General features: G+C 39.1%; 1 protein-coding gene across 2 annotated transcripts in view; it reads left to right on the top strand.

Moving 5' to 3' along the window:
* LOC119020797 (dihydropyridine-sensitive L-type skeletal muscle calcium channel subunit alpha-1-like) overlaps window positions 1–22,172 on the top strand; it is a 115,866-nt gene that overhangs the window by 5,184 nt on the left and 88,510 nt on the right. The window contains exons 3-10 of one of the 2 annotated variants that reach the window (XM_037100458.1): window positions 642–781; window positions 4,839–4,981; window positions 6,957–7,109; window positions 9,139–9,344; window positions 10,760–10,863; window positions 11,030–11,175; window positions 16,558–16,639; window positions 20,641–20,801. In XM_037100458.1, coding sequence (XP_036956353.1) covers window positions 642–781; window positions 4,839–4,981; window positions 6,957–7,109; window positions 9,139–9,344; window positions 10,760–10,863; window positions 11,030–11,175; window positions 16,558–16,639; window positions 20,641–20,801 — 1,135 coding nt within the window. Of the gene's footprint in view, window positions 1–641; window positions 782–4,838; window positions 4,982–6,956; window positions 7,110–9,138; window positions 9,345–9,953; window positions 9,971–10,759; window positions 10,864–11,029; window positions 11,176–16,557; window positions 16,640–20,640; window positions 20,802–22,172 lie in introns of those variants that run through there. The other variant, XM_037100459.1, reaches the window with a different exon arrangement.

Here is a 22,172-nt window from a genome sequence, read left to right as displayed (position 1 = left end):
TCCATTGCACCTGTTGTCACTTTCATTTGCAACAAAGCAGATGACACTGATTCACAATCACTTGTGCCTCCTAAATGGACAGATTGATATCCCTGAAGTTTAATGGACTTGGCATTATACTGTGATGATTGAGTGTTCACTTCTCGAACAGTGTAATTTCAATACTTAGTTTACATCAAGGGTCAAGGACAGAAGGACAATATTAGGCTTGCATATCAGTTTAACACAACTGAAGGGCACTGTCCATGTGGTGTGTTTTTAAAATAGAAATTCACTGCATGTGTATGCTGAAATAGGAGAGGCCACAAAACATTCCAGTGGTGTGTGAGATTGTAAGTGATATGAATAGACATAAGTAGATCAGTGTGAAGTTGTAAGAAACATAAGCAAGGGGGGTCAATTGAATACCTCCTGAAAGCCTATTTTTTTTATGGTAATTTTTATTTTCTATGCACAAAAATTGCTTCACATTTGTGGTAAGTCAGTTACAGTGATGGAAATAAGTCAAGGTCCTAATCATTCTGTACCTGAAAAGTTCTATTTTTTCATTGGTGTATCACAATGTTGAATTAACTATACATTACACTACTCAAAGTTTGGATAATTCATGAGTAACACAGGTTGTTTTTTTTATTTTACAGGAAAGCTTGGAGTACATCTTCCTCATCATCTTCTCCGTTGAGTGTTTCCTGAAGATTGTTGCCTATGGATTTCTTTTCCATGCTGATGCATACTTAAGAAACTGCTGGAACATTTTGGACTTTGTTTGTGTTTCTGTTGGGTAAGTTGACAGAAATATATTTAGCAAACTTACTTTGTAATTTAATGTTCCGAATGGCCGTGATAAAATACTTGCTGTTTTTTTTTGTCTCGTTGATTTACAAAATAAGGAATAGTGTTAGTAGCTTGAGGTCCCAGTGTTTCTTTTGGCTTATGTTGGTCCTTGGTGTGATGCTTGGACCTGGGCCTTTTTGTTTTGATTTTCCTCTGTTTTTCCTATTTGTGCTCCTGTTTTAACTGCGATGAGGCCCGGGCAAACAAGACATTCATTATGTCAAGACAGACTTGACATAATGAAATGATGAGCAGCAGTTAGACTATTTAACCATCTCCTTCTTCTGTTGTTTATAGCATTGTCACGGAATAGAAAAATGCTGTTTTCCCCCAAAAACTATATAATTTTCTTGGGAATGATAAAAAAACAACTTTGAGATAAAGAGGTAATTTACTCAGTTATCCTGAAAAAACAAAATGCTGTTTTTTTTCCAATACAAGTTTCCACAGACAGTAGTAGTAGTGTTCACATCTCTGAAGGGGGATCAGAGCTGGAACAAAACATTCCCACCTCTCCACCTCTGTAACTTTCACACAGACACCAAGGCACATGATTCCGGCATTGAAAGGACAGTGTGAATAGGGCTATTCTCTGCTTATCTTGGGAGGTGAGAACACATCATGCAAGCATTACAATGCTGCTCCACATTTTTTTTGTTACCCTCAGTATAGACCCTTCCATAATATACACATGAAGCTTCTATTTTTGACGGATGCTGGAGCACAGGTCACAGTCTCGCCACTCCAGCAGTCCATGTTAGACTCAAAACAAAGCCAGTGGCTACTTACAGAAGAGGGACCATGGAGCTTAACTGCAGCGGAGCAGTTTCACAGTGGAACTAGTTCAATTCTGGGATAAGACCAGCAGAATTTGGAATCATGGACTATGGCATCTTTTGACCATCCAACCTGACTGGCTGGATCACTCAAAAGGGGGAAGAGAGTTTGAATAAGAGCCATGCAAATCCAGCTTGTTTAAGGCTTCTCCTGGCTAATGTTCAGTTGCAGGAAAACAAAATGGATAAAATGTGATATACTTGGCTGGCTAGACAATATCTCGGATCACAAGGTTACACTCGTCAGGTGGACAGTGCGCTGAGTCGAGCGTGCAGGACTACAATGGGATTGGGAGAGTGGGACCAACATTAATGATTGTTGCTCACAGTCAAAGTTAATGTACACACTTTTATCATCAGCTTGTTGCTGTTGTTAACATTCACCCTGTGTTAACACTACGCGTTAAAGTGTATCTGAATATTAATCACTGTATATATGTTCAGCAATTTGGGTGGCATGACGTTTTAAGTAAACCCTGTATCAGACGATTTCAAGCTGTTCTGGTTGATGTTATCAGTCTAACTTTTTAAGTGGGGTTCCTCAAGGATCCATCTTAGGCCTTATTATATGTACATAGATTGTACATGTGCATTACATCAACCAGAGTTAAAAGTCCTGTATTTAGTTGTGCTATGTTATGCTGTGTGCTATCTAGGCCCATTTTAATGTTACCACTCGTTGAATAAAATGTGCTGATAGTTCCTTGGCTGTTGAGCTAAGCAGGAGAAGGTTGTGATTCCAGTGCTGAACTTTGCTTTTCCTGCTGTGCAAGGTCTGATGAAAGACAGCAAGTGGAGGACATGCCTTTCCTTTACAAGGATAGTAGCTTGATGCTGGCTTGCTTGGTGTTCCTTAGATTGTTATCTGCTAGGTAGTTAGCTGGCAGGTTTTTGCGTTGCCGCTACTGGTGCTAATTAAGCTGGAACTAAAGACCTTGTGTCACTGCTGTAAGGAGAAGTTCTTTGGGACTGCTGCAAATGCAGCTGGAAACTCTCAGCAGCTGTTAGGCCCAGAAGAATGGAGTCCGAGTTTTGACTTTTTGGTCAGAGGGGGTTTCTGTCATCCTGACCAGTTCTGGCAAACTGAGTACAAGCTGTGTGACAAAAATGAATTACCTGTATCTTTGGTAAAGCTGTCATTTTATGTTGTAATTTGTGAACTGAAGTTGGCATATTGTTTGGGGGTGATTTTGAGTTAGGTGGTCCGTAAGTGTTTTACTTACTTACTTGCCTACTGTCACTTGAAATCGTTATGGATTTGGGATCTTCTGTTTGATATTTCAGTTTTTTCTTTTTCTAACTCACCAAACTGCAAGCCCTGTACTGAACCATGACACTGGTACACTGTGACACTGTGTATCGTTATACCCCTACTTATAAGCGAAATGTGACTCCTGCTACAATATGTTGCAGCTTTGCTGTTTGTGCTGCTGCACTGAGCAGATAAGTTTGTAATTCTAGTGTCAATGTTTATTTAAAAAGCAAATAAAGGATGAGAGGCCTGACAAGTAATGTAATCGGGGCAACCTGAACACAGACTGTCGCCACAGGGTTATTTCAGGTATGCAAACAGATTCTCACTTTGCCCCATGCCATGTAGATGGTGAAGCACAAGTTCTAAGGCTTGAGGCTTAATCTCTTTCCATATAGGTTCCTTCAGAGCTCCGTTCTTGTCCTTAAATACTGACAACCTATTGCATTGTTTGGTTCATCTCAAGCCTCATCAGAACATGCAGAGATGGAGCCTTGTCTTTTAGTGTGGGAAGGTGTGTGAGTTTGTTGATCTCCACTTGTTGCTTTAGAAGCGGCAACTTCTTCATAAGGGCCGTGGCTAGTTTGTTCATCGCATGAGCCCCTTTCCTTACGATTTTGTATCCAGTTTACTAGTTAGGGAATTTTTCCTTTCATCTGACAAAACTCCGAAATCTCTGAGTTCAGATACGGCACTCATTTGAACACATTCTTATTGAGAGATAACTTAACTGAAATGTCTCTGTGGAACAAGTAAATTAACTGACGTTTTATTTTATGGGTGATGGATGTTATAAAATGAACTAAAAACCAATAGAGATGAATTAAATACATTTACTTTTTAATTGCAACATAATTTGATGGAAATTAAATGTATTTAAATTGAGAGTATCATTGCATCATTTAAGTTGATGTAATGCAATCACATTTGCATTCTGTGGACATTCCAGCTGGAAAGAGCTTTTATTTTAGTATCTTACAGTTCAATTCGCTGCTATTACAGATTGAATTAATTGAATCAATTAATATACTTAACTTTTTTTAATGTGTTTAAATGTGTGATCTGGGGCACTTCCTCTGGGTGAAATAGTAAAATGGAGGCCCACTAAAAATGTATCTCATCTACTATAGTCACATGAATTTTCAAACCATCTGTGAAAGAATACATGACAACCCTATCCCTAACCCTACATGACAAATTTCAGAGGTCAATCCCAATTTTCCCAAAATCCCATTTTTTTTTCTATTATAATCCCAAATTGTGAAATTCTTTTTTCCACTCACATTACACACAGGTGTGCAAACACACAAACACACTTGCAGTGTAGAGGAAGTGAGTGAAGGGGCTGCCACACATGCTAGGGTGCCCAACGAGCAGTGTTAGGGGTTGATGCCTTGCTCAAGGGCAACTTGGCAATGCCTAGGATGTAAACTAGCATTCTCCAACTGCCAGAATGCTAGTTTACATCCTGGGCATAAATGTTGATGATGCACTACGGACCTCCATAAGCTCTAAGAAATGATTAACTTTTCCAACTGTTGTCCTAACGTTTGTGTTCATGTATTAACATATGCAATTAAATCCTTACTGGTTGTTGTACCTTCCAGTGACTGCTTGGAAGACAGTTTTCTCTCAATGATTTTTATGTCTGTGGTTATTTTTTTATGAAGATCAGTAGTTGGGGTGTGTTGCGCACATTCAAACTTCATCCAAGACATTGAAATCCATTTTAATTATTTGAAATACTCCAGATTTCTTGCAATGAATATAATTCTGAATCCTCCCTCTGAGGCTGAGACAAGATTGGCTAAAATTAATGACTTATATCATCTATTTCACCATCCCCCACCCTGCTAAAGCCCTTATTCTCACAATAACGGAGAAAAACATCATATTTTCTTTTTGTATCTCTCCAGTCTGTTCACTGTGGCTGTTGATGCCATTAACCACATCAGTGGTGTTGAGGCTCCAGTTGGCGAAAAAGGTGGTGGCTTTGACATGAAAGCCCTGCGGGCGTTTAGAGTCCTTCGACCACTCAGACTGGTCTCTGGAGTCCCCAGTAAGTTACTGTCAAATCAGACACTTAACTGTACAGCTAAACTGTATTTAATTGATAGAATGTATGTAGTTTAATTTCCCGTGTATTGTATGTGTATTTTACCATTATTTTTACTGTATTTGTAGCAGTTATATCATTCTGAGATTTACAGTGGCTTGCAAAAGTATTCATACCCCTTGAACTTTTCCACATTTATTTATTATTAGGATTTTATGTGATAGACAAACACAAAGTTTTGCATAATTGTGGAGTGGAAGGAAAATTATTGGAAGGAAATTAATTTACAACTCAAAAACTGAAATTGTGGCTTGCAAAAGTATTCAGTCCCCTCTGCGCTGATACCCCTAAAAAAAAAATCCAGTGCAACCAATTGCCTTCAGAAGTCACCTAATTATTAAATGGAGTCCACCTGTGTGTAATATAATCTCAGTGTAAACACAGCTGTTATGTGGAGGCCTTGTTAGAGAACATTAGTTACATGAATCCCAAACAAACAGTTACATGAATCCCAAGGAACACACCAGACAGGTCAGGAATAAAGCTGTGGGCAGGTTTAAAGCAGGGTTAGCTTATGAAAAAATATCCCAAGCTTTGAACATCTCGCAGAGCACTGTTCATTCCATCATCCTAAAATGGAAAGAGTATGGCGCAACTTCAAACCTACCAAGACATGGCTGTCCACCTAAATTGACAGGCCGGGTACGGAGAGCATTGTTCAGAGAAGTAGCCAAGAGGCCCATGGTAACTCTGGAGGAGCTGCAGAGATCCACAGCTCAGGTGGGAGAATCTGTCCACAGGACAACTCTTAGTCATGCACTCCACAAATTGGGCCTTTATGGAAGAGTGGCAAGAAGAAAACTACTGTTGAAACAAAGCCATAAGTAGTCGTGTTTGCAGTTTGCTACAAGCCATGTGGGGAATACAACCAACATGTGGAAGAAGATGCTCTGGTCAGCTGAGACCAAAATAGAAGTTTTGGCCCTTAATGCAAAATGCTATGTGTCACGGAAAACTAAAACTGCACATCACCCTGGACACACCATCCCCACTGTTAAGTACATGGTGGTGGCAGCATCATGCTGTGGGGATATTTTTCTTTAGCGTGGACAGAGAAGCTGGTAAGAGTCGATGGGAAGATGGAAGGGCAATCTTGGAAGAAAACCTGTTAGAGTCTGCAAAAGACTTGAGACTGGGGTGAAGGTTCACCTTCCAGCAGGACCACAACCGTACACATAAAGCCAGAACTACGATGGAATGGTTTATATCACAGCATATTAATTTGTTAGAATGGCCTAGTCAATATCCAGAATCGAGAATTGAGAATCTTTGGCAAGAACATCTCCATCCAATCTGACTGAGCTTGAGCTATTTTGCAAGGAAGAAAGATCAACAATCCCAGTCTCTAGATGTGCAAAGCTGGTAGAGACATACCACAAAAGACTTGTAGCTGTCATTGCAGGGAAAGGTGGTTCTAGTATTGACTCAGGAGAGCTGAATGCTTTTGCACCCCACATTTTTCATGTAAAAACAAACTGAAAATCATGTATAATTTTCCTTCCACTTCACAATTATGCACCACTTTGTGTTTGTCTATTACATAAAATCCCAATAAGATACATTTACATTTGTCATTGTAATGTGACAAAATGTAGAAAAGTTTAAGGGGTACGAGTGAGTCAGTGTTGACAGACATGCACTAACTTATTTCAGTAACAGTTATTAACCATAGGTAAATCACTTGTAAGGTTTTGTAAGGTGTCCTTGAGTGCTTTGAAGGCACTTTTAAATAAAAAGCATCATTATTATTATTATTATTATTATTATTATTATTATTATTATTATTATTATTGATAATAATAATGTAGAGGAAAGATTGCTTGCGTGAAGAGAAGTTAAATTGTGGTACATGACATTTTTAAAAAATTATTAAATACTTGAAGATTTGTTTTAACATACATCCTGTTTTTCCCCTCAGGCCTGCAAGTGGTGATGAACTCCATACTGAAGTCCTTGCTGCCTCTCTTTCATATCACCCTTCTGGTCCTTTTTATGGTCACCATTTACTCCATTATGGGACTGGAGCTCTTCAAGTGCAAAATGCACAAGACCTGCTACCACACAGGCACAAGTAAACATAGATAAATGTGACAGTAATACCAGGGATGCATGTGATTAGTGAAATGGTATTGGGGCCATATATCACTCATTATCATGTATTGAGACTGAGATACAAGACATTGGCCGGTCTTTGTCATTCTAAACTTTGTTGTCTTTTCTGTCTTTAACATTCGTTGGCCTGTCAGTCATGGCAATCAGCTTGTGCACATAATATTACTTGACTGTTATATTACTATTTTGCTTATTTGACATCAGTTATTATTGTGTCACTCAAAAAGTATGTAGTCACAGGAGAAACCTGAATGCTGACCCTACGTGCAAGATGGTTTGTTTGACAAAATGGCATCGCAAACCCATCTGGAGAGTTGCCACTAGAAACTGTGTGGAAAAGGCTGGCCATAAAATATACCTTACATGTAATTGAACAAACCATCTGTGTATCATCTTCATTATGGGCAAACTTCAACCAATCTGATTAACAGTATGAGAGTGCTTCCAACAGCAGATCCAGCTGGTAACTCTTGCCAAAGTCAGCAGGGAAAACAATGAAAAAATTCGATGGTGAAAAGCCTTCATTGCCATTCTTTGCCCCTACTTAATGACATTAACTTTCCAGATATCAGTGATGCAAACAGAATCTACACTAACCTGTTGAGTAGCCCCTATTGTCATTTTTTTCAATGAACAGACGCTTGACTCACTGGTTGCCACACCATAAACCACACACTCCCTACGGTCTAATCCCACCAGTGTGTCCATATAGTCACATGTGTGTTTGGCCTCAAGTGAATCGCTTAAAGCCTGGTGAGATTGATGTGTGAGCTCACATAACCATGTATCCTCATGAGTTGCAAGGCATCGTTTTTCAAGGCCATATATTATGAAAGAATTCATCGTCCCTGCAATTGTTTATCCTGTCCAAAATGGAGGCAACCTGCACAATATCCTTGTGAATCAAGTGTAAATGATAGGGAACATAGATTTATTTATTTATTTATATATATATATATATATATATATATATATATATATATATATATATATATATATATATATATATATGTATGTATGTATGTATGTATGTATGTTTGTTTGTTTGTTTGTTTGTTTGTTTGTTTGTTTGTTTGTTTGTTTGTTTATTTATTTATTTATTTATTTATTTATTTATTTATTTATTTATTTATTTATTTATTTATTTATTTATTTATTTATTTATTTTTGTGGATTTCATCCCCCATTACTTACACTGACCTACTTTCACATTAGAAGTGGTCACCTTAGTCTGTTCGGACAGGAGAAACAAAGCCACCACGAGGCTTTGACATTTACATACTGCAACTGATGATTGTATTTGGACAGAACTAAAAACCACTTCCTTTGAAACATGTCTTTTACATTTGGTCACATATCTGACACAGCATAGTAGCTTATTAATCTTAATTTAATCCAAAACTACTTGATGTGTCTGCCTCAGGTAAGGGTATGGTAAACAAAATAAATACATAGATAAATAAATGGCTGAGGTTGATGCATGATTGATGCATTAACCTGGTAGAACATTTGCCCAAGCTTGAAAAGTTTTGTATGAAAAGTATTAATCATCAGTCGATATTGGCCTATCACAGACATAAAGGTAGAGTATCAGCATGAATGTTGTTGTTATCAGCCATCATGAAAACTTTTTGATTTTAAAGAACACAATGCATGAATTGATGCTATGAATGATATATAGTATTAGTATTAATATTAGTATTTAGTATTGTGAGTAAAGTTTACCCACAATGTACTTTATACATTTTCAGTTGAGAAATTAAGATTGCCTGTATGGGATCAGTACTGTGTATTGGCCAATACTTTGTTGGTTGGTTTAGGCTGAACAGGCACTGGGGAAGAAAAAGTGAGATAGTTACATTTCTAAGTAATGATGTGTAAAGTGTGTTGAATCTTTTGACTGTACAAAGCATTTTATTGTCTCTCATATACATAAATGCATACAGAGATCAACCAAAACATGACCATTACCCTCTTCTGAACTTCAGACATTATTGCAACAGTGGAAAATGAGAAGCCAGCTCCATGTGCCCAAGCAGGGAATGGTCGACGTTGCACCATCAATGGCACAGAGTGTCGAGCTGGCTGGCCAGGTCCAAATCATGGAATCACCCACTTTGACAACTTGGGCTTTTCCATGCTGACTGTCTACCAGTGTATCACCACACAAGGCTGGACGGATGTTCTTTACTGGGTAAGGTTTTCATCTAGTGTAAAAGTAAACTGGTTTACTCTAATCTTAAAAGTTGTTTTGTAGTCTTTATTTATTCAATTTCAGTTTTGATAATATTATTAATAATACATTTAATTACCCAAGGACCCTTAACAAAGTGGAACAAACAAAACAAAACAAAACAAAGAATAAATGAATAAACAAAAAAATGTGGCTGGATCTAGAGCTGACAGGCCTTATTAAAAAGATGGGTTTTTAAGTCTCTTTTGAAAGTCTCCAGAGAAGTCAGTTTGAGGATTTCAGCTGGGAGAGTATTCCAGAGAATGGGGGCTTTCACACAGAAGGCTCTGTCACCGAGGGTTTGTAGTTTGGTGTGAGGGCTGGAGAGCTGGTGCTTGTGTGTGCCTGATGAGCGCAGCATCTGAGACTGGGCACAGGGATGGAGGAAGTCAGACAGATATTGGAGGGAGGGGGAATGGAAAGATTTATAGGTCTGGAGGATAATTTTGTAATTGATGAGTGATTTAATTAAATTACAAAAATATATAGCCTTTATTATATTTCTGTTTCATTTCAGTGTCTCTGCTATCTTCTCAACGTTGCACCCCTCGCTGTATAAGCCTTATTATGACATCTTCCATCCTGATGTAGTATCTTTTGTAGAATGGTTACATTCTTGCAAAATGCATTTCAATAAACCCAAGTGAAGTGCAAGTTACTTCTGCATATTTTCAGCACAATTTAAATATTTGTAAGTTTAGCTTTCCAAGAACATTTATGCCTGTATCTTATTTTTTCTGTCTACTTTGTAAAATTTTTCATAAAATGTTTACTGATGAGTTAATTAAGCTTGTTTAAGTTTGAGTTCATAGGTGTATTGTTGCATTTGTCCAATTGGCAAGTATCTGCCAGCCAAACTATGGGGGCTAATAGACTATTGCCACTTCAAAACAAAATCAGATACATTTATTTCCATAGCCCAAAATGATAATCACTTTGCCTCTGTGGGCTTTACAATCCATAATAAAATTAATAAAAATCCATAAGAAAACGTCTCAAACTGCTTGGTAAATTCTTGCATCACCTCCATGGGCCTAGGCATTCTTAATTCTCAATCCAAGACCAAGAGAACCCTGATAACATTGTATGCATGCAGAGTTTAGCATGTCATAAGCTATTGCAGTTTAGACTTGTTTCAATACTAACTGGCTAGCAGTGTGGCACACAAAATACGTCCTAGACCTACTCTGTACTCACAATGATGAAACGATTATTGATGTTTATGCCTACGGCACCAGAAATGTTCATTTCGGAAATGTGCAATTTAAAAAAAAATGTTAATCAATTTATTAATTGATATTATAATAAAGTTTAAGTTACACTCTCATTAATGTATGATAAATAGAATATACAGAAAAGTGTGCTTTTTCTGACAGGTAAATGATGCAATAGGAATGGAGTGGCCATGGATCTTTTTCACCACACTCATCCTGGTTGGCTCCTTCTTTGTGCTCAACCTGGTTCTGGGCGTACTCAGTGGGTAAGGACCCCCTAAACCTACATACTACCCTTTCATTAATTATTTCTGCCTAGTCATGATTTACACATTGCTCTGTTCATTTCTCCCTGCCAATGTGCCCAGTCTTCATTACTCCACAGACTGCTCTGTGTTTTAAGTTCAAATTGGTTGTCTTGTCTCCCAATAGTGAGTTCACAAAAGAGCGTGAGAAGGCCAAGTCCCGTGGAGAGTTTCAAAAGCTTAGGGAAACCCAGCAGCTGGATGAGGATCTTAAGGGCTATATGGAGTGGATCACTCAGGCTGAGGTCATGGATAATGACCAGGAGGGACATGGTAAGACACAAGACACAAAATAGAATATAATACAATAGCTGTATAATATAACAGAATTCCCAGGAAATGCCTGGATTGTTTTTTGAAGGTGTCAGACATGTCTTATCACTAAGACATGTCTGACACCTTCAAGGAGTTTGTAATGACCGAGGAGTTTGTAATGTATGTAATGTAATTCTTTCATTCTTTTTTTTTTTGCGCTGCTCTAGTTGAGTTTCAATGTATGTTTCCAATATTCTGAAGCTTTGTAATTCATCTTGAACAGCAGTTTCTTTTTGGAGATTTTAATGATAAAACTAACACTGGATTTCTTGTAATTAACTTTCCAACTGTCCGTGTTGAAAAACGTTCTTTGCCATCCAAATAGACATTGTTGATCATACTTCTAAGTCTGGATTTGGAAACTAGTGGTGGTGGTTCAGAGTTCAAATGAGTTGATCCTGTGGTAGAATCTGATAGTGCAGATGGGATTTTGAGTCATTTCCTTGTTTCCAATTGATTGAACTAGCTGTATAGTTGTCCCCGGCATTTTAGGCCCCCTTTGATGCATGTGTTGGAAAACAACAGCGAGGCCTGTAAGGGAAAACCAGAAACCTTACAACAAGTAAAATACCGTTCAAATAAAAAAAAAAACAACAACAACAAAAAAACAATTTCCTTGCTGCTTCTTGAATGATATGCTGAGATGTGCCAGGAAACTGGTCAGCAGCCATTGCTGAAAAAGAGGCAAACAAAATTCCTTATAATTTATAACTTCAAAGTATAATCCTTTACCATAACATTCCTTACAAATAATCCATAGTGTGATTTAAGCAGCACACGACAGTTCAAAAAGAATGTTAAAAAACAAATTCAATACATTATCTATGTTTGTTTATTTTGTTCTGGGTATATAGTTATACTTATAGTTATAGTTTTCAAACCACCACATTTGCATGTCTTATCCTGTACTTAAAATGATACTCAAGAATTCAAAATAACCTGGCAATAAACGAGGAAATGATAAACACAATGTCTGTCTGGCTCAGCAAGATTTAAACCCAAGACCTTGTTGCTATGAGGCCACAGTAGGACATTTAGAAAAGCAAAGGTAATATGTATATAGTTTAACATGTGTGATAGTGTGTGGGTAGGTGTAGTAGGTAAAATAAAAATACTTCAATCGATCTGGTCTAAATAACAATTAAGCATTGCTAACACTAATGAAGACATTCATTTACTAATGCTAAATTAGCACTAGCAATGTAAGTGATATTTAGGATGATGAAAACACAACCTAATGACTAACTTGTTTGCTACAGCATTTACTTAACATTAGCCATAACCACAAAAATTAGCTAATTTAGCTAATCCATCTTCTGTGATGAGAAGAAGGCTAAACTAAATGGCATATCAAAACCAATCAACTTGAAATTACCTAGCTTTATTAAGTTAGTACTTACCTTTGCCAGTTTCCAGTTGTGTCTTGTTTGTCGTGGTATTGTTACATTTATATAAGATTTATATCAGCCTCTTACGATATGTTGTCCTTTGTCCATGACAAAGCCATTTCTTGTGGTGTTCCAGTGGTGTGGAAAGCTGAGATAATGTGGTCTGTGTGAGAGTGTCATGGAAAACTTAAGGTATTTTACTAAATAAATGTTTCTATCACAACTTTCAACAGTATATTGATTGATGGATTGAAAGATGGTGATTATAGAGTCTGCTACAACACCTTAGAGAATGCAGTAGGCATTGTGTTAAATCTATGGTGCAGCAGCACAGTGCACAGTGCTACTGTACCATAGATTTACCACACAGTGTGGTAAATCTATGGTAGTGTTCCACAGGCTCTGTGATACATTACAAGTGAATTTGCTGTACCTGTGGTACTGTAATGTCTTACCACATGAATATTACAGGAACATTTTCCAGTAGGCTACCAAATGTTTGTAAGTTATTCAAAGATTGTTATCATTATCAGCTGAACAAGGAAGTCTCTAGCAAGAAACAGAAAAGTGAGGACTGGTGAGGTTCTGTGGATCCCTAACTAGTGCCGGGCTGTATACCGGTTCACACCGAATACCATTGTATATTTTCATTATGATATGAATTTGTAATATACCCCCAAACTGGTATATTTGATTACACAACATTCAGAATGCTACACTGCGCCGCGTGACACTGTTTCAGACAAGACCCTTTTCAGTGTTGCACCTCTAAACAGGCATGGTGCCACTATGAGGCGTGGTGAGGGTAAACAGTAGTGCTCTGGTGTTATGTTACGGTGAAGATGGCTAGAATAGACATTGCAGTTAATGACTTCATCCGTGGATGTCAAGATGAGCAACTGGAAAGCCACTGAGATCTGGGAGATGCTAGCTCTCCTTGGTCTCTGTAGCTGTCAGCTCGTTGTTGTAGCAGCGAGCTACTAACGGTTGCTACTTTTAAAGGAACCCAATTCTAAACTCCAATGGGGTGCAATGTAAAGCTCTTATTTTGAAGAAAAATTCAACCTGTTTCCTGTTAGCTGTCTGTTGCTTGAGGCAGCTAACATGAGGCGTTCCACTGCTCAATTCCTTTAATAGCAGGGGTTGAACATTGGCGTGTGTTTAACTGAGGAGGCGAGAATATGGGCCACGGGTCCATAATTAAGTAAAGTAAATCAAGTGTTGCCACATTTCTTTCGATGCACATGTTGTATGTCACTGTTTATGCCCAACTTCGTGCTTCATGTCCGACACATGTTTATGCCTACCCCAGTGGTGGCTTTTTGGGAAAGAAGGAACATTAAACCTCTTTTTTGGATAGACAGGGTGGCAGAGTGCAGCCTTTACCTTGCAGCAAATATGCCACCTTTTCTATCTAAATGAGGCTAGTAATTTCTCTCTCAACCAGTAGAAAATGCTGTGAACATCTGATTATGCATGACAAAAAAAATACCATCATACACCATGACACTGTTAGAATTTTGACCGTGATCCCCTGACAACATTATCCATGATTTTCAGGAGGTTAAAAACGCAAAGTACAAACACTCTTGTACCAGAGACTTCACTGCAGTAACACAGTTTTCACCACAAACACAATTACAGACTTTTACTTGCCTCTAGTTAGTTAGAACTGAAGAAGACGCTTGAAGAGGTGAAAGATGTTTAAGAAACTGAAACACGTCCAGTTGCCTATGATACCCCTTAGCAAAAAGTAGTATACTTGAAGTTTATTTTATTAAGTATGCTTGAGTATAGCATAGTATAGCAAGTATACTGTGGAGCATGTACTTGTAGCATACTAGAAAGTATACTAATTTAATACTTCTTTGGACTCAATTGGAGAATTTTACGTTCATAAAAGTATACTTTGAGTATACTTTATAAGGTCATTTTAAGTTTACAGAAGTAAGCTTTCAAGGATACAACAAGTACACTCATCTACTACTAGTGCAACAAGTATATACTTCTAGCCCACATTTTAGTTTATTAACATGTAAGTTTATAACATGAGTAATACCTCACAGCAAATGTGTGTAGTGAAAAACACTTTTATTCTGCTAGATAAAATGTAAGCACAAGTCAGTGACTTCACCTTTTTCTGTACTTAAATCAAGATAAACTAAGTATTAGTAGTTACAATTTGGCAAACTGTAGTCAGAGGTTCACCATTTATTACCACACATGCCCACAGCTTAACAGACAGGAAGTCTCTCCACATCATCTTATTCACAACCACATTCAGAAACCATAATTACACCAACAACAACGGAATACCCAAGAGTCTTTGCGCCACAGTCCACAAGGGGTGTTACAGTATACTAAAGTACAAGTACTTTAGTATTAAAGTATAAGTGTAAGTCTACGTATTAATGTACTTAGTCTTAGACTATTCTTTATACTTTTCAGTATAAGCCAAGTATACTTCACTATACTTTTCTTAAGTATATAAAATATAGTATATAAAAAGTACACTTCAAGTACACTGCCTCAGTTTTAGTATAAAATAAGTATACTTGTAATACACTTGAATGAACTACTTTTTGCTAAGGGACAGCACTGAGAATAGTGTTAGACTACATAAATCTACTTCCTGCTCAACCAGCCAAAATATGACCACCACATTGCTGAGAACATAGTGGTCAAACAGGGTATAAAGTAAAGTACTTCAGTAATGGATGGAGAAAAAATATTTTTAAAAATGAACAAAAAAGATGATTTAGTAATGATTTATTTTAATCTATTACTATTTTATTTTAATGCCCCTCTTTCCTCTCAAAAATTGCCGCAGATCATCGTCGCCTGCCTCTATAGACCACTCACCCCCGATTGAAATGCCTTGGTCCTGTTTAAACCCTTTGTTGCACCATACAGATCAAAAATCAAATCAAAAGGGTGGAGGGGGCATGTGTACTGAACATTTGCCAGAGCTTCTTATGATGATGGTGACAGCAAGTCAACGTTGCTTCAGTGCTATTCATATACCTGGGTTAGCAACAAGTTTAGGTGACAGATTGCTCCGTGTTGACAATGTTTTTGAGAAAGCTGAAGTTATGGACATTACTTAGTGAGGGGCAGCACTTGCGATGTAGAAGGCAACAAAGGAATGCAGGTGTTGGTGCTGTTACAGCACAGCAAGACGGGCCAGCTCTGGCATGTTATCCCTGGCCTGTGTGAGTCCTCTATGGCCACTTTGGCTTGCTGGCACAATCCAAAGCCATGCAATTAAGGTTAATTGGTCATTCTGAAATGCCCATAGGTGTGAATGTGAGGGTGAATTGTTGTTTGTCCCTGTTTGTCCATTACTTGTCCAGACCACTTGTGTACCCCGCCACTTGCCCAATGTTGGTCATGACCCTGCAAAGGATAAACAGTTACAGACATTGTAATAATGTTCACAGGCAATCTGTGTGCGGCAGACATGGAGATCAATTTTAAAGAAATAGCCAGTCTTCTCGTTGATGGTCTCACTTGCTCATGTAGTTCATACCATAGTATCAGTATTAAATTGAGATTATCTCAAAACCAGTTGCATGTTCCCTTTAGTACATTTAATATTTGTTTTATTTTATCAATTTATAATGATTTGCCAGTGTTTGCCAAGTTTGCTTAAAGAATCACACAATTGGTTAGATTAATCATTTAAAAAATATTTTGGGGGATTATTTTTTGGTCGATTTAAATTGGGGAATGCTAGGGACAGCACTGGGATCATTTTTTCCAACAGCTTGAGTTTGCACATCTGACACATGCACTAAAAGTGCACCACAAAATGCACTACTGCAGATGTAAGAAATGTTTTGACACATCTTGTGAGAATACAACAGAATATGTAAGCTGCTTTCTAATATTAACTTTAGAATTATGTAACTGTACCTATGATGTGTGTTGTGTTTTTGTATTTTCTCATTAGGTCTGCTCACGACAGTACATGGAGGATCAGAGTCCGGAAGTGTCAGCAAAATGGATACGTTGCAGTTGATCATCTATTACTAGTCAGTACTTCTTATCTTATCTTATCTTATCTTATCTTATCTTATCTTATCTTATCTTGTTCACTATACTATATTTCCTTTTACAGGGATATTCCGGTGTAAGTTTAATCCATGTTCTAACTCACCTTGACACCGAGTAGGACCCCCCCCTCGAGAGATAAAGTTTGTGGACTGCTAGCTCACGTAGTTTAACATCCTCAGAAACGACCGCACTACAACAATACACTGCAGTAAATTGCCATCAAAAAGCCACAAATAATGCTCAGAACAGCACCAAACATCAGCAACATTAGAAACAGGGTCCCAGCACATATTTCGAGGCATCAAACATTTGATATCTTTGCCAGATTTGTCGGAAAAGATAAACAAAACTCACCACCCAAGAAGCCTCCTTGTTGTGGGGAAGCCCTGTGAGTCGATTACCAAGTGCAGTAGAGTCCCACTGTAATGATATTCACTGAGCTGCAGAACTCTACTGCACTCGGTAATCGACTCACAGGGCTGCCCCACAACAAGCCTGCACCTGGAGAGGTGAGTTTTGTTTATTTTTTACAACAAAGCCGGCAGACAGTAGTGTGCAATTCTAGGATATGAGGAACAGTCTGTCCTTTCATTTAAATTTTTGCACAGACACTGTGGAGAAGATAATGGCCATTGCCATTTTTGAAATGAAAATGGACTATAATCCCTGGGTGAGGGAAGCTAAAGGTGCGGCTAAACTCTGAATATCTGGAGTGGCTATTCTTAGAGAGACTTTGATGGACATGCTAACCCCGTGGATTCAGTTCTCAGCCCCAGGTTTCCAGCCTCAGCTAGCCACCAACCTGCTAGTCTCCTGTCAGCTCCAGGGTCTGCTATCCACCAGCCAAAAACACTTTCTGAGCTGATGGTCACTAAGACTGGTGACACCTCCAACAGGTCCCAAGAGTCTGGTTTCTGTAGAACCCACATACCCTACTAGGGGACTTCCTCAACAAAGTGAGGTCCCCAACCACATCCAGGCTACCTGACATTCCCCTCCTTGCTCTCATTCCGCTCTGGAGCCCAGTACCTTCCAACTGGCTGACCAGCTGGCAAAACCTAAGCACAGTGCTTCACCATATCCTTCCCTGGAATCACCATCAGGTCCCCCAGAAAGAAGCATGGCTTCTGCTGACATAGTTCTTCACTGCTGCTCAGCTGCTTATCCTTGCTGCTGTCTAGCTGCTCATCTTCTCTGCTGCCCAGCTGCTTTTCCACTGCCCAGTGCCCCAGAACCAAGCCTATCTACGACCCCAGCCAACGTCCAGTCAGTTCCGGCATCAGGGGTCCCAGCTGATATCACACCAGTTCTAGCCTCGGGCGTCCAGGTCAACATCTTTCTTATTTCTGGGTTGCTGACGCCCCATCAGGCTGTTTTGAACTTTGTGTAGCCTTTGTGTTTCAGCTTTGTATTGTTGCATTTTTTTATATTTCTAAAAACATGATTTGAACTTGCTCGAAGAGCATCTTTGTGACATGAAATCCTCACTCACTGCCACTGCTCACCACTTATGTTGAAGATTTTTGATAGGGTTGTTACAAACTTACATAAGCCAATGTGACATTTAAAAGTCTTGTTCAGAATGTAAGAGATTCTGTTCACTAAACAGCAGAAAGCTTTAAATGTAAACATTTTCATATCTTTAGGAAGAGTTGAGTTCAACAGCATAACAAAGATTGAACAGGGTAAATGGGAGCAGACAACAAGCATGCTTTTTCCCTAAAATATGGCCAAATATACACAGATCAGGCATAACGTTATGACCACCTGCTTAATATTGTGTAGGTTCCCTTTTTGCTGCCAAAACAGCCCTGACCTGTCAAGGCATGGACTTCTCTAGTCCCCTAAAGGTGTGATGTGGTATCTAGTACCAAGATGTTAGCAGCAAATCCTTTAACTCCTGTAAGTTGCAAGGTGGGGCCTCCATGGGACAGACTTGTTTGTTCAGCGCATCCCACAGATGCTCAATTGGATTGAGATCTAGGGAATTCGGAGGCCAAGTTTTGTTGGCACTGCTGCCATGCAGCCCCATGCGCAACAAACTGATGTGTTCTGACACCTTTCTGTCAGAACCAGCATTAATTTCTTCAGCAATTTGAGTAACAGTAGCTCGTTTGTTGGATTGGATCACATGGGCTAGCCTTTGCTCCCCACGTGCATCAGTGGGCCTTGGCCACCTATGACCTTGTTGCCGGTTCACCACTGTACCTCCCTTGGACCACTTTTGATAGATGCTGACCACTACAGACCAGGAACACCCCCCAATATTTGCTCTGACCCAGTCATCTAGCCATCATAATTTAGTCATTGTCAAACTCGCTCAATTACTTGTGCTTTTCCTGCTTCTAATACATCACTTTGAGGACAACATATTCACTTGCTGCCTAATACACTCACCGGCCACTTTATTAGGCACACCTGTCCAACTGCTCGTTAAACGCAAATTCCTAATTAGCCAATCACATGGCAGCAACTCAATGCATTTAGGCATGTAGACATGGTCAAGATGATCTGCTGCAGTTCAAACCGAGCATCAGAATGGGGAAGAAAGATGATTTAAGTGACTTTGAACGTGGCATGGTTGTTGCTGCCAGACGGGCTGGTCTGAGTATTTCAGGAACTGCTGATCTCCTGGGATTTTCACACACAACCATCTCTAGAGTTTACAGAGAATGGTCCGAAAAAGAGAAAATATCCAGTGAGTGGCAGTTCTGTGGGCGAAAATGCCTTGTTGATGCCAGAGGTCAGAGGAGAATGGCCAGACTGGTTCGAGCTGATAAAAAGGCAACAGTAACTCAAATAACCACTCGTTACAATCAAGGTATGCAGAAGAGCATCTCTGAACGCACAACACGTCGAACCTTGACGGCAGATGGGCTACAGCAGCAGAAGACCACACCGGGTGCCACTCCTGTCAGCTAAGAACAGGAAACTGAGGCTACAATTCGCACAGGCTCACCGAAATTGGACAATAGAAGATTGGAAAAACATTGCCTGGTCTGATGAGTCTCGATTTCTGCTGCAACATTCAGATGGTAGGGTCAGAATTTGGCGTCAACAACATGAAAGCATGGATCCATCCTGCCTTGTATCAACGGTTCAGGCTGCTGGTGGTGGTGTAATGGTGTGGGGGATATTTTCTTGGCACACTCTGGGCCCCTTAGTACCAACTGAGCATCATTGCAACGCCACAGCCTACTTGAGTATTGTTGCTGACCATGTCCACAGTGTACCCATCTACTGATGGCTACTTCCAGCAGTATAACGCGCCAGGTCATAAAGCTCGAATCATCTCAGACTGGTTTCTTGAACATGGCAATGAGTTCACTGTACTCAAATGGCCTCCACAGTCACCGGATCTCAATCCAATAGAGCACCTTTGGGATGTGGTGGAACGGGAGATTTGCATCATGGATGTGTAGCCGACAAATCTGCAGCAACTGCATGATGCTATCATGTCAGTAAGGACCAAACTCTCTGAGGAATGTTTCCAGCACCTTGTTAAATCTATGCCACGAAGGATTAAGGCAGTTCTGAAGGCAAAAGGGGTCCAACCCGGTACTAGCAAGGTGAACCTAATAAAGTGGCCGGTGAGTGTATATCCCACTCACTAACAGATTCCATGATGAAGAGATAATCAGTGTTATTCACTTCACCTGTCAGTGGTCATAATGTGATGCCTGATGGGTGTATATGTTGTAGCTTACACAGTATACATATGAGGAAATCTGAAATATAGCCTCCTTCAAATAAGGCCAGGCCTGGTTCCCATCTGCAGTTGAGGTGAATAGAGATCCCTGCCATTATTTGAGGAAAAATGGTGGAGGAATTTTTTAGTGCCCCTGGAAATCATTAGAAGTATGAGGGGGAAAGGGTAGAAAAGAGGTGGAAGAGTAATGGAGTTAGAGTAATAAAAAGTCATAATGCCTTGACTAACCATTCTCCTAAATCATCTCGTCTTTCTTTCCCATTTGTGCAGTAAGCTGGCCCGTAAGTGGAATCGTTGGTTACGACGTAAATGCAGAGTTTATGTCAAGTCCAGACTGTTCTACTGGTGGGTGATTGTGCTCGTCCTCTTCAATACACTGGCCATCGCAACGGAACACCACAAGCAGTCTCAGAGACTCACAAATTGGCAAGGTCAGAGAATTAAACACCAGACATTCCTAAATGCCTAAATGCATTTGATCCCATGTTTGTGATGTGATAGTTAACATTTATCAACTTCCTTTTAATGAGACAATCTTGCCAGGAGCAGGTTTAGATAGAATGATACAAATACTCTTGGGAGTAATTGGGAAAAGAGGAAAAAATAAGTCAGTCGATGCAGTCAGATGACTGTAAACAGTGGAGAGGTCTGAAGCAATGGCAGAGGCAGAGCAAACAACAACATGGCATCAGAAAAAAGTTGGCTGTATCAGAAGACTTAGTTACATGATTCTTTCCAAAAAAAAGTGTTTAACGGTGGAAAAAATTAAATAAATTGATATCATTACAGGTCTGAAAGCAAGTGTCATGACACCAATTGCAGGATTCAAGATGGCTGCTGGACTGTCAAATGAGGCTGACATAGTGGAGAGAAAAAAAAAACAATAATTGTGTTGTTAAAGACAATGTGTAAGATTTAGATGCTATATTGTATTAGTGTAGTAGTGTGTACAGCATAATTTAGACTCACTACTTGAGTTTAAACATACATAATATATGAATAAAACTAGAGTGAAGACTACAAAAATAATATATAAATATAACTAGAGTAAAGACTACAAAAATAAGACAATGTACATGTAAAATATCTATGCATCCACACATCTGCTCACACCCATACATACAAGCATACATATTTCTGCAACATATGCAGTACAATCACAGAACATATATTTCTCAGTGAGAATCTGAACAGTGAACTACATACCTTGTACTAAAGTTGCCATATTGAAAAAAACTTTAACAGGGAGAGAAAAAAAATAGACGAAACTCAAGGACGGACAAACACGCAATGCAACATTTACAGAATAAAACAACAAATAGTTTCATAATAGTTTACAAGTTGCATTGGCAGAATAACTTTTACAAATAAATGTAATACAATCTATGTTAAGAGTGTAGATCCAAGAGGACAACTTAGAAGGCAGAGGCACCAAGTGGTGCCCAAGTCACATGGCCTTCTCTCCACCATGGTGACCTGGAAAAAGGCAGGCCACAAACGATAATTAACAACAAAGAAAACATTGAATGTAAAAAGATCTAAAGGTCCCATATCTTAACACTGAGGGCTATTTACGCTTGGTTCAAAGCGGTGCACATTGCACCGTATTGTCGTTGCTAGTTTCAGATTGACACAGTTGTTATTTCAACGCCCAGCGCCCATTACCTGAACATAGCAAACGTACTTGCGCCCACTTGTGCTCCCCGGGACATTATTCAGATAGCAGGATGCATCTACACAGGCAGGTTCACACAGTGTATTTATGATTTTAGAGGCTGATTTAAGTTATTTTAAACATTCCA

Source organism: Acanthopagrus latus, chromosome 6 (assembly GCF_904848185.1).
Source record: "Acanthopagrus latus isolate v.2019 chromosome 6, fAcaLat1.1, whole genome shotgun sequence".
Taxonomy (NCBI): Eukaryota; Metazoa; Chordata; class Actinopteri; order Spariformes; family Sparidae; genus Acanthopagrus; species Acanthopagrus latus.
The sequence above is the reverse complement of the archived record's forward strand: the minus strand, read 5'-3'. Positions and strand labels throughout refer to the sequence as shown.